We start from the raw sequence: 13316 nt of genomic DNA, 5'->3' as shown, positions 1-13316 counted from the left end.
GTCTTTAATGTATTATTTATTCTGTTTTATGTGTTCTGTATCGCAGAATGTGTTCTCGTTTTTAATGTATTATATTAAGGAATTATTAATAATATTAATAATTTATTAATGGCAGAATTTATCGGTAATAATAATAAAAAATATTATATGAACATTTTCTAAAAAAAAGTATTTCAGCTTTTATTGATGGCTGTAGTGTAAGACTTTAAAAAATATAGTAAACGACAAACCGCAGAGCGCTTCTAATGACGTTTTAAACAAGAAATCCATTGCCCCCATAACTAATAGCTCTTAAACCAATGAAAACTTTATATTTCAAAGAGTAATTTTTTTATTATATTTTATATTCTTATATTGCTTTGTGCGAATTCAACTTATTCAGACATATTTTCCGTTTCATACAGAAGTCACAGTGCAGTTGCTATTTCTCTTCAGAGTTTATATTTGAGAGACAAAAATTTTTATATCTTCTATTATTTTCTTTCATATTTTAAAAATTCTTAATTTTCGAATTAGTAAAAATTACTTGATTAGTTAGTGTGTCTAACTTTATTATTTTGACAATTTGAAGTTTTTCATATACATCAAAGTGCCTTTGGATAAATATTAAAAAAAAAACATTAGAAGGTTCGTAAAGAAACGATAAACAAGATTACTTTTAAGAAGTTAAAATTCAACTAAATTTTTACTATGTAATTAAAGTCATTATGTTTGTATATTAAATAGTATATTATCAATTCAATAAACCCGGATAGACGGTATTTTAGATAAAATGATCAAAAAGAGAGATATAATGAAAACATCAAAAAGGTGATTTAACGGATGTAGAAATCCGTTTATTCATTCAACCCTCAAAAGTATACATTCAGTTCCCCAATTGTGCTTTAATAAAATGATTACAATTTAAACAACTTTTACGTTAAGCTACTCGTACTTGATATACGATTTTCAAATATGCGAAAGTCTTTTTACCTTCCTTTATTCTTTATATTTTCTTTTCTTAAACTTGTCTTAAATATTGCCTTTAAACAATTATTTCAATATTTCAAAATCTGCCTTTTAAAAATTCAGAGTATTGGGTTCACCAAACCTGGATTTTCTAAACAGTTAATTTGGAGATATAAATAATTGTGATATTAAACAAAGCACTTTTAAATTTCAACGGGATCTTGCACTTTAGCATTTATGACACTTTATACTTGATAATTAATTTTACTCTTTTTAACGAACTTTTATATAATAATCGATTTCACAAATCGTGGAATATTCACTGTATTACTTAGATAATTTGACAGACTCTACCCTTACTGAGGGAAGCAAATAACTATTTCAACCACTTTTAGTGAGAACAAACTTCATATATTCTTCCGCCTTTTTGCGGGAAACACATCCGCTTTGGGGGAAAAACAAATTAAGACTTTTTTAAGAATAATTCGGTGGCAACGATCTCGCCCTGTCTGTATGTAATTTTGAAGTAGTGGGAGGGTTGATTTTGCAATCAACACCTCATTGTTTCCATGCAAGTTGTTAAAGACGGATGTTAATTAACAAAAATAAAATAAAATAAAGTAAAATAATTTTGAAGAAAAATAATAAGATTAGAAATAACACTAATTTTTATTATTATCAACTCCGCTTATTCGGAAAGCGTTATAGCTCTTCGCTAAGCAAATTAGAAAAAGGTAGTGGACTGCTATTCAGAGTTTTATTCATTCAACACCCCCGGGTAGACGGTATTTTATCGAAAATGTTTATAAAGAAAGAAATGAGATAAATGCATATAAAGGTGATTAAATAAATCAAGAGTTGAATTATTATGAAATAAGATTACATTTATTCATTTAACCCCCAATAATTTACATACAGTTCCCCAATTGGTTTTTGTTCGAAAAGATATACAATTTTATTATCGTTTACTTTAAGCTACTTGATTAAAATAAAAATCAAGTCTCACAAAAAATGTCATTTATTATAAACGACGAAGAAAACAAAAGAATTAATAAAAGAAAAACTTTCAATAAAAGAAAACAAATTGTGTGTGTGCTCTGTGTATAATAATGTGTGTTTCTCGTTTTTAGAATATATTTATATGTTTTAATTAATATATGTAATATTAATGCGTCTCACCAGAATAATAAAGAATAAAGTGTTACAAAAGGATCAAATTACTTTTCCAACTCATAGAGTTTAAAAACTCGTGCTTGACATATGATTCTCCGATCTGCGGAAGTCTTTTACCTTCCCTTTTAATCTTTATATTTTCTTTTTAATACGCTTGTCTCAAATATTGCTTTTCAACAATTATTTCAATATCACAAATCCAGTATTAAAATTCAGAACATTGGGTTCACCAAGCCTGAATTTATTATACAGTTAATTTGAAATATAAATAATTGTTTTTTTATTATTCTTTTTTTTTTAAAATAAAACACTTAAGATTTTCGCTGAATATACACTTTAATCCTTCCTGACACTTTTACTGAATGATTCAAATTACTTTTTTTGAATTGAATGAACTTTTATACGATAATCAATTTCACAGATTGTGGAAAATTTCACTTGTATTCTTATAAACAAGCTTGACGAATTTCAACCCTTACTGCGGGGAAAAAATAATATTCTCTACCACTCTTAGTGGGAGTTAAACTTTATATTCATCCGCATTTTTGCGGGAAAGACATCCGCTCTGCGGGAAAAACAATTTAAGACTCCTCGAACAATAATTTGGTGGCAACGATCACACCCATTTAGTATATAATTTTAGGTGGTGGGAGGGTTGATTTTGCAATCAACACCTCGTTGTTTCCATGCAAGTTTTAGCAAAACTTGCATTTTAATCGTGGCGTGATCGGTTCAACCACCTTTATTATCGGTATACTTTATATGTTTCCTCATTTTCCCAAAATAATGTGGCAACTCTATACAGTGTAAGTCCCACAACTTGTGCAATCGATCAATAATTTAGTTCAAATTATTTCGCAATATGAGGTTCAATAATCTGTATTCATTTGCGAAATAATTTTGATTTAGAAATTAAATAAAAAAAATTAAATTATAAATATTTATTGAATTAATTAGAAATATTATTGGAATATTCTAGTGTCCGAAACTAAGTATGTGTGTGTGTTGTATAGATGTAGGTATATATTTGACAAAGTATTTGTAACGTTAATTATATAAGTATTATTTTTAATAAATAATACCCTGTGGGCAAAAAATCATGTTCGTTCTAAAAACGTTTTAAGAACGTTTTTAGAACGTTTCATGTCCACCAAATAATGTTCTGGAACATTATTTGAACATCCATGTTCCTAAAATGTTCCAGAACATTATTTGGCGGACATGAAACGTTCTAAGAACGTCCTTAAAACATTTTTAGAACGAACATAGTTTTTTGCCCATAGGGTATTTATGTTAAAAAAAATTTTAAATATTACGGAAATCCGTCCGTAACACAAGTTTTAGCGAACTTGCATTTTATTAGTGGTGTGGGTTTTAAACCACCTGATTTACCTTTATGGTTTATATATATTTTCTAATTTTCCAGACTAATGTGGCAACTTCTATACATTGTAAGTTCTACAATCAGCAAAATCGATTTGTAATTTAGTTCATATTATTTCGCAATATGAAGTTCAATAATCTCAATTTATTTGCGAAATAACCATTGATTTCAAAATTAAAAATAAATGAAAAATAAAATTATAAATAGTTATTAAATTAATTTAAAAAAATAATTGAATATTTAACATTAGAAAATTTATATGTGTGAGTGTTGTGTATGTTGTTGGTGAGTAATTGACAACATATTTGTAATAATAATTAACAAATATTGTTTTTAATAAATAATATTTAAGGAAATAAGGAATAATCACCAATTAACCGAAATAGGATAATAATTCTGTGCTTTTTTTATTATTGTTATTTGACGTTTAAAACCATTGAAAAATGTAATAACCACTTAATTAACTTTCACGGTTTTAACGCTAGAAAAACAATAATTCGACGCTTGTAAAATTCACTCCATTATTTTATTATTGTTCGCCGTTTTAAGAAAATAATTATTTTGTAAGTTATATTTATCAAATTTAATTTTAGACGGACAGTCCCGGTTAACTAAATATTCGTGATTACGATTTTTAATTCACAATATAATAACTCGAGACTCACGACGTTAATCTGGTTGAAACACAAAAAAACTGCGAATGTGGATGTGTTTCATTTAGTTTTAATAGATATAGGTTAATTGTTGCAGGTGGAGAATTGTGGTGCAAGAAGGGTCTTCAGTTTCGCAATAAGTTTTTCGACTTATTGAACGACTACAAGCTTGCAATTTTTATTAAAGGCATTGAACTAAAAGTCATTACAATAAGGCTTATTTTTTTTATTGTAGAAATTTGTTTTAAAAAGAGAGACCAGTTTTTATTATTGGGTTCTTTTTATTTTACTGGAAAAATCCCCTTTGGAATTTTCTTTGGAAAAAGGTGTGTTCCTTTTTCTTTTCTTTTGAAATTATAAATGAAATTTTGTCAATTATTCAATTTATTAATAACAATGAAATTTCACTGTTACGTATGAATTTCGTAACGTATTATTAATAAATTATTAATATTATTAACAATTCATTAATACAATACTTGATAAAGAGGACACATTATGCAACACAGAAAACAAATAACACTTTATAAACATTATAAGAAATAAATAATTCAAAAATAATTAACTTTCACATTTTTGTATATGTTAAAAGAAAAGTAAAAAAAAAATTTTATTAAAATTTTTTTTTTACCCTTTTCCAAAATGGATCATGGCAAACGTATTCGTCCCACTCCAAAGAAAACCGCTGAACAAACACTACTTGTAATCCGTCATCTAAAACACGGTATCCTTTTACCCGGGAATAGGGAGCATGTCGCCGCTAGATTTAAAAAAAAAGAATTTTTTTATTATTCAAGATAAAAAAAAGAGAAGAAAAAAAATCATAGACACAAAAAAACAAAATAAAAAAATATACTTATAAAACTTCAGAGTTGACATTCAGACAACTTATAGGAGTTTCAACCGGCTCGTCGGGTGAAACTACAGACCGAATTGGATCAAAATATTTATCACTCGCCCAAAAAGAGCGAGTAATAAAGCGAGCGTGATCCCAGTTCCATTTATACTCCTGGTTCCATTTAAAAACACGCGCAGGTTGCGGACACTGAAGCATAGCCTCAGAATTCACAGGCCAACAGTGACCAACAAATTACCGAACAGGAGCAACGAACATGGGGGCATTTTCAATAGGCTCCTGAAAAAAATATATATGTATATATTTAAAGAATATTTTGAAAATTTTTCTCTGCATCACAAAATTTTTCTACTCTTCTTACCACTCATTATATATAAAACTTAATTGTTTAAAAAAAATATATATACATATATATATATATATATATCAACATGCGTCTTCGCAAGATGTTCCCTTTTAGCTTCTAGGAAGTTTGGTACATCCACCACTCCAACAGTCATCAAAGCGAAAGCTTCGCGCAATTTTTGAACATCACCAAAAGATTCCATTTTTTACTAAATTTTATTTCTTTAATATAGAGAGACGAACTGACAACTAACACGACAAATACGAACTCACGTAAGAGCGACACACGTTAAAGTAGATGAAAAGAATTTAGAATTTAAAAAAAACTTTACCTAAGTTCAATGAACTTTATTAATTAATATAGAAGGGTTTATTACATAATGAAAGTAATTATTTTAGACTACCCATTAGGCAAATAATCATGTTTATGTATTCATTCATAAATTTTGGTAGGCTATCAACATGCCCTTCGAACAAATCTAATAATAAAGGTAGTGGATCCATTCACTAACATTCTATTATTCAAATCAATATCCAATTAATATCTGATCAATATTCAAAATCAAATCAATAAAATCAATATTCAATTGAAAGCAATAATATCAATAATCAATTAATAAACTAACTCAACACAATCACTTTTCAAAACTTTACTCTAAACAACCCTGGTATAAAGGGTGATTCTACCTGCCTCACTAACAGACTTCATCCAAAAATTCTATTCTCCGAACAGCCATGGTCTGAGGGGTAGATTGGCGAAAAAAGTGGGAAAAATATAGTGAATTTATTTGTCGCTTAATCGCTTCTTGCTGTTACGAACCGAAGAAATTATTTGTTTTTGAAATAATGATTATTCAAAATAATTATAACAATACAGCGGGCTTTTGAGATGGCTCAAATTTCAGAGATTCTCGGAGGTCCAAACTGTCAAGGCCTAAAGGGCTTTGTTTTAATTTATGGTATCGTTTCATCTAAATTGACGATATTTTCCAGAAGAGATTGGAAAGTATACTGCGCCTTCCTTTTTTTAAAATTATTATTGATAGAATAGAGGGAAAAGAAAAAGAATTAAAATGTTACTTTTATTATTTTTAAAATCTTGCCAAATGTAATTCCACTCTCTCTTACAAACAAGAAGGAAGGGAAGTAGAAGGATTGAATTACAAATTTATAGTTTACCCCGGAACGATAATTCGAGTACTTACCGTTCCGCCTTCCTTATTTTACCGTCGGACATTTACCTTCCGATGGGCAAAACATGAATTTAAAATTTACCTGTCCTTTCACAATCACTTGAGTGGCGCATTTGCGGTATGTCGTATATTCTTTTAGTACATGCACAATTAAAGATAGGGACAGACAAATCCTCTCTCTCTCTCTCTCTCTACTACAATTATTTGTTAAGCCGTCAATCACAGGGGAAGACGTGGGCACTCCACATCCGGCTAGTCTTTCGACAAAAATTTATAAAAACAAAATTATATTATCTTTAAAAATTCTTCTCTTGAATTGATCCTATCCGGTCTCCGTAGACTTTAGAGTTATCCGTGTAAGCACATAGATTAAAGCGGGTCCTTGGTACCGAACGGGAGCGCTTAGGCATTTTAATCTGGGTAGTTCCAGACAGAGCTGGAAACTCGATGCTCGCGGAAATCGTACTGAACAATGTTTTAGGGTCTGAAGACTTCTCCACAGGTCGGCTTAGAACACCTGATGAGAAATTTTGGATTTTGAAATTATAATGCACTGATGAACAAATAATAAAGTCTATTCAAAAGAAAGTTATTTCTAATTATTCTTTTAAATTATTCTGTATGTTTATTTAATTTATTAAATATTTAATTTAATTCTTTTGTATTTTTAGGACTACTGCAAAAACGACAGAAGACTTCTGATGATTTGTTAATGAGGCTAAATCTGAAAAATCAACATCATTAAAATGTTTTTAGATAACAAAGAAAAACAAAATCAAATTCGAACATCTTCTCCGGAATTTTTATTTAATAATCTAAGCCATGAAATGGAAAATGATGAAACAGAAGGTGTTGAGGAAATTACGAGAGTGCCGACACCTCCTCCTTTGCCACCAGCAGAACGAAGCTCACTCGGTCCAGATAATATTCCAGGTCCACCAGAAGAGATACCTGTGAAGCTTGATGAAGATCCAGTTTGGGATCCAATTCGATCTTATCTACCATCTTTATTGTGGTTGGAACAATTTAAGCCGGGACTAATTAAGGCCTTATTTGATATGGTAAATACTCTAAGCCATGGAAATAATCACGAATGTACTCTCAAACGAGTAATAGGATTGAAAGATCGCTTCGCACTGTCAAGTGAAATTTATGATTTACCTAAATTAAATGAAGCTTCGTCGCAAACAAATATTCATTTTCCATATGAACAAATTGAAGCCTCAACTCAAACAATCAACTACTTACCTCAACAAACTGAATCTGCAATTCAAAATGAAATCAAGCTGATGTTTCAACGTTCTATTCAAACTAATCCTATGCAAATTCTCTTCAGTTATGATAATACATCAAATTTAAAGACGATAAATATGAATTCAAATGGTTCTAATTGTAACACTTCATTCATTAGCCGATCAAGAAACAAAAATATAAAAAATTTAAAAACACCACGACTTTGCTGGAATTGCAGAAAAGCTGGCCATCCTTATTCAAATTGTACTGAAATAAAACGTATATTTTGTCACATGTGCGGACGACATGGTTATACAACAAAAACTTGTCCTAATTGTAGAGAGACTTGGAGAGCAATGGGACCTTATCATTCAAAAATAGGAATAAACTTACCAAGAAGAACTTCAAACTTTATTTATAATAGATATAACTACATTAATCATCCATGAGAATGTAACATTGCGAATTGTCTTTGAAAATAAATTACAGCTAACAGTGAAGATACTGCATTCTTGTAAAAAATAATTTCTTACAAAAAAATTCCTACTGTTGCGTGACGAAAATTAAACTTTAAAAGAATTTCACAAATAGCCGGGTTAATACAATTATTAATTTCGTTCTTTACTCTTTATTTCTTATATTTTATTTTTAATAAATTTTCATCAATTACTCCTTGAATCAATTATTTCAATATTTCAAAATGTGTTTATAAAATTCAGAGTATTGGGTTCACCAAACCTGAATCTCTTTAACAATTCAATTGAAATATAAAGAATTGTTATTTAAATAAAACTTCTAGACTTTAACTTGAATCTACACTTTTTATATTTCAAAGCAATTTATATGAAATTAAATTTCCTTTTACATCAAACTCTTATATCAATCAACTTCACAATTTGTGGAATATTCACTTGTATTATTTTAAATAACTCAACCCTTAATGCGGGGATTAAATAATAATCTCAATCACTGTTCGTGGGAATAAAACTGTATATTCTTTCGCCTTTTTGCGGGAAACACATCTGCCTTGCGGGAAAGATAAATTAGATTGGTTCAACGACCTTAATTACCTTTTATGATTTTTTTATATTTCCTAATTTTCCAAACTAATGTGGCAACCTTCATACATTGGAAGTCCCAGAATTATCAAAGTTGATGATACTTTAGTTCGTGTTATTTCGCAATATTGAGTTCAATAATTCCAACTCATTTGCGAAATAACAATTGATTTCAGAATTAAAATAAATAAAAATAAAATTATAAATAATCGTTAAGTTAATTGGAATTAATAATTAAATATTTAAAATTAGAAAATATATATTATGGAATTTCGTCTGTAACACATCAATTTCCACAATTCTACGTATGAAAATTTTGGGAGTGTAATCGTTGTTAAATGCAGAGATTGCAATTATTTATAACAATCACTGTTAGGTAACAGTTATTGTTAATTTAATATAAAAGGTTTGTGTGTCCAACCTATCAATGCAGAGGTTAATCTTTACTTTTGATGAAGTTGTTAAAGACGGAAATTAAATAAACAAAAATAAAATAAATAATTTAAAGAGAAAATAATAAAGTTAGAAATAATACTAAATTTTATTATTAACAATTCCGCTTATTTGGAAAGCGTAAATGCTCTTCGCTAAACAATGTTTAGAATAAGGTAGTGGACTACCTCTCAGTAAATTATTAATTCAATAAACCCGGATAGACGGTATTTAAGAGAAAATGATAAAAAGAAACATGAGACAAAAGTAATTCAAAGTGAAATAAATAAATGGAGTCAAATTAAATTAACACTCAATTTATTACAATTTATTCTCAATATATTTGCTTTACACATGAAAGAAAGGTTTATTACAAAACTCAATAATCAATTTAATTAAGCTACTTGACTTACGTCAAGTCTCACAAATAGCAACAAGGAAGATTCTATCTTCAAAAATACAAATTTCTGTTTGTTATGAATGATGTTAGTGTGTTTGTGTATGTTTAATTTTATTTAAGAAGAAACTGTTTTATTAAAATCAATTATTTAAATAGACTCACCAGAATTATAATCGTAACAGAAAAGTATCGTATTACTCGTTGTTTGTCAATTGATACTTAGGTATGCGGAAGTCTTCTCTTATTTTTTTTTTTAATGAATTTCTCAATTTATCTATTTAACTTTTTATATTCTTAAAGCAGTTGCACTTTTTTAATATTAATAACAAAATCAACCCTGACTAGGGGAATATTCAATACTTTTAACCACTTTTTGTGGGACTTCAATAATATATAATCATCCGCCTTTTGCGAGGATCAACACAACATCCGCTCTGCGGGAAATGATACTGAACTCTTTTACTCTTTCTTGTCGAAAGACCTACTATTTAAACTCCTTTAAATAATGAGATTGGTGACAATGATCACTCCCGATTCATGTAGAGGGAAAATTGATTTAGCAACTCACTTCTTTTTATTTTCATGCAATTCCAACAACGTTGCATTTTTAATTTGGGTAGTGATACATTCAATCACCTACTCTACTTATAATTTTCATTAATATTACTTAATCTTCCAAATTAAATGGATTAAGTAACTGTCATATATTGAAGACCCAGATTTAAATGATATAATAATAATTTAGATCATGTTATTATTTTGTAACTTATTTCAATTTAACGATTCATTATAAATAAATTATATAAAAAGACTTTTGGCATAATTATTAAATGATTTCGAAACAATAATTAAAATATTCTCAATGAGAATAATAATGTGTGTTGTGTTTTATAATATAATAAATATTCGGATAAAAATTATTAATTTATAATTATATAAAAAAATTATAAAGTGACGGAAATTCCGTCCCTAACAGAAGTACTTAAAATTTCTTGCAGAATATATTGAAAATGCATTATTTCAAGTGTAATTTTCAAAATAATATTTTAGGGAGAATTAAAAGCAAATGGCGTAATTGTAGATCATAAACCTATTTTGACACACATGGTTATCGAAATTAATTATAATTTTAATTATTGACAAAAAATTGATTTCGTCACTTTAATGTTTAATACAATTTATAAAATGATATTCTTGGCAAATTGATTTAGCAATATGTCCTAATTATTTATAATAAATTTACGTAAATTTATGTTTATTCCCTATGACCAATTATATTTATAATATTTTTGTCGAACGTAGACAAATAGTTGTAAATGTAGTAATCTGTTTACATATTAAACAAAAAAAATGTTACGAGGACGAGTCGTAACAAGATTTTCGACTTACTGATTAATTGTAAGCCTGCAATTTATTACAGGTATTGAACTTGTAAACTGGAAGTCATTATAATAAGACTTCTTTCCTTTTTTTTTAATGTAAATTTTCAAAAAGATGTTATAAATATGTTTATTTAAGAAATTAACTATTGTTATTAATTCCTTTTCTTCGGTCATAACAACCTAAATAAATACAAAGAAAAGAAAAATTAAATTCTATATTTAATAAGTTTTTAAATTATGGGATTGTTTCCTGAATACATAGAAGATCTTTATCGTTTCTCATAATGTCTATTTTTATTGATAATAAATTAAGGATAGGCTGAATCAAACAACTCTATTAATTAACTTATGTTTATTACATAAAAATTAATCTTTTCAGAGATTCTTTTACAAATTTAGTTTTTCCTTTAATTACCAGTTCCTTAAAAATTTAAACATGAATTTAGTTTCAAATTATGTTTGGTTTATAATTTCAAATTCTATTTGTCTTTGTTCAATAAACAATTCTATTTCAAATAAGAACCAAGGATAGGCATAAGCCAAAAAGTACATTATTATCCTTTTGTGTACAATCGTTACTTACTTAGCTGTTTCCTTATTTTGTACCACATTAGATTGGTGTAAGAAGTGTCAAACATATATATTTAATTTTATATATTTCAAATTAAATATGTGTTTAGTAACTTATGTTTGATTTTATTTTAAATAATTAATATAATATATAAAGTCCTGATGGCATTTTCAAGTCCAATAACAAAAAACAGTGAATTTACCGTTTTTTTCAATTTCAAAAATTTTCCTCCAAATCCGAAGCATAAATTAGATAAACTAAAGCCTTGAGAAAATTTTATGATAACTTCTTAACACCCTCGGCATTAGAGGGTTAATTAACTCAAGCACGACACTAGTTTTCCATTTATGTTCTAAATAATATAAAAATTTATCTTTCTGAAAGACGGATTGAATTAAAAATAAAACGACACCATTTGGTTCGTTAAAAAGAAACTCATATATTTATAATTGGATTCTTTTATTTTGCTGGAAATATTCCTTTGGAATTTTCCAATTGCATTTGTCCGGGTTATAGATATTTAATTACTTATGACAAAAAATATATATAATCCGTCAGCAACATCAATAAAAATATAATTATTATTTTTCAGTATAATATTTAATTATAAGAAAATTATAAAACTGTTAATATGCGGGACATGTGTAACTTTTTGTGGAAATCATAAAGCATATTTTAATAGTTGTGACAATTTATATTAAGACAGTCTAATGCGGGACGTGTGTATGAACAATTTTTTTTAAATTAAACAAAAGAAGAGATAGGGAAATTATTTGCATGTTGTATAATGTTAAGGACAGTTTTGTTTTTAAGGCAGCGTCTACAATAGATTAAAAAATGTGTAACGATCGTGTAGTGTAGTGTAAAGTCGTGACTTAGAATATTGCAAATTAACTGCTGTTAATAAACAAAAACATAACCTCAAATTCAGATTTTTAATATTAAAAATTAAATTAATATTAAAAATCTGAATTTGAGGGTATGTTTTTGTTTATTAACAGCAGTTAATTTGCAATATTCTAAGTCATACAAGATACACGATTGCTACACATTTTTTAATCTATTGTAGACGCAGCATAACATAATTCATATGAGAAATTTTTTTTTGCAAGGACTAATTTCTTTAACCCTCCTGTATACCAAATTGTCTTTTGAGGTTTTCAAAAATACTGTTTCTTCATTCTTCGTCTTCCTTCTCTTTTTATATTGATTATAATATATTCAAATTTTCTAAAGTAATATAAAAATATATATAACTTCTCCTCCTTCCCGTTCGTTGACAACTTCACATTCATTTTGATATAGCTCTTAACATTAAAAGTAGATTTAATCATGACCTTCTTTCCCCTAAATTGGTAATATAACTTAAAGACGACCCTTTTTAATATTTATTTATTGTCTTTTCAATATATCAAAATTCAATATAATAAAATTTACTTAAAATTTTTATAGATTAAAATATTTAATATTAAAGCTGAAAAAATGGAACAAAATAGCGTGATGTAGCTTGTGAACGACACATATGTTTTATATTATATATTGCTTTGTTTAATTTTTAGAAAAAGAATATAAATTACTTTAAGGGTAGTTAACTGGAATATTTTGTAACAGTCTATTTTTGTCATTTGTATAAGGTGGTTGTACAAAAAATGAAGTTGAGAAATCTATTTATTGTGAGTTTTATTTTT

General features: G+C 27.6%; 1 protein-coding gene across 4 annotated transcripts in view; it reads left to right on the top strand.

Moving 5' to 3' along the window:
- The window catches only part of LOC127286477 (uncharacterized), a 71646-nt gene extending 63361 nt beyond the window's left edge, over nt 1-8285 (top strand). For all 4 annotated transcript variants that reach the window (XM_051312911.1, XM_051312910.1, XM_051312909.1 and 1 more), the window contains one exon: nt 7224-8285. In XM_051312911.1, the coding sequence (XP_051168868.1) occupies nt 7299-8234 (936 nt within the window). In that variant the 5' untranslated portion in view covers nt 7224-7298 and the 3' untranslated portion in view covers nt 8235-8285. The remainder of the gene's footprint in view (nt 1-7223) is intronic.
- Nucleotides 8286-13316: the final 5031 nt, after the last annotated feature.

Source organism: Leptopilina boulardi, unplaced genomic scaffold (genome assembly GCF_019393585.1).
Source record: "Leptopilina boulardi isolate dan_hultmark-lab unplaced genomic scaffold, ZJU_Lbou_2.1 LbouV2_362, whole genome shotgun sequence".
NCBI classification, from domain to species: Eukaryota; Metazoa; Arthropoda; class Insecta; order Hymenoptera; family Figitidae; genus Leptopilina; species Leptopilina boulardi.
This window is presented reverse-complemented; position numbering and strand designations above follow the sequence as displayed.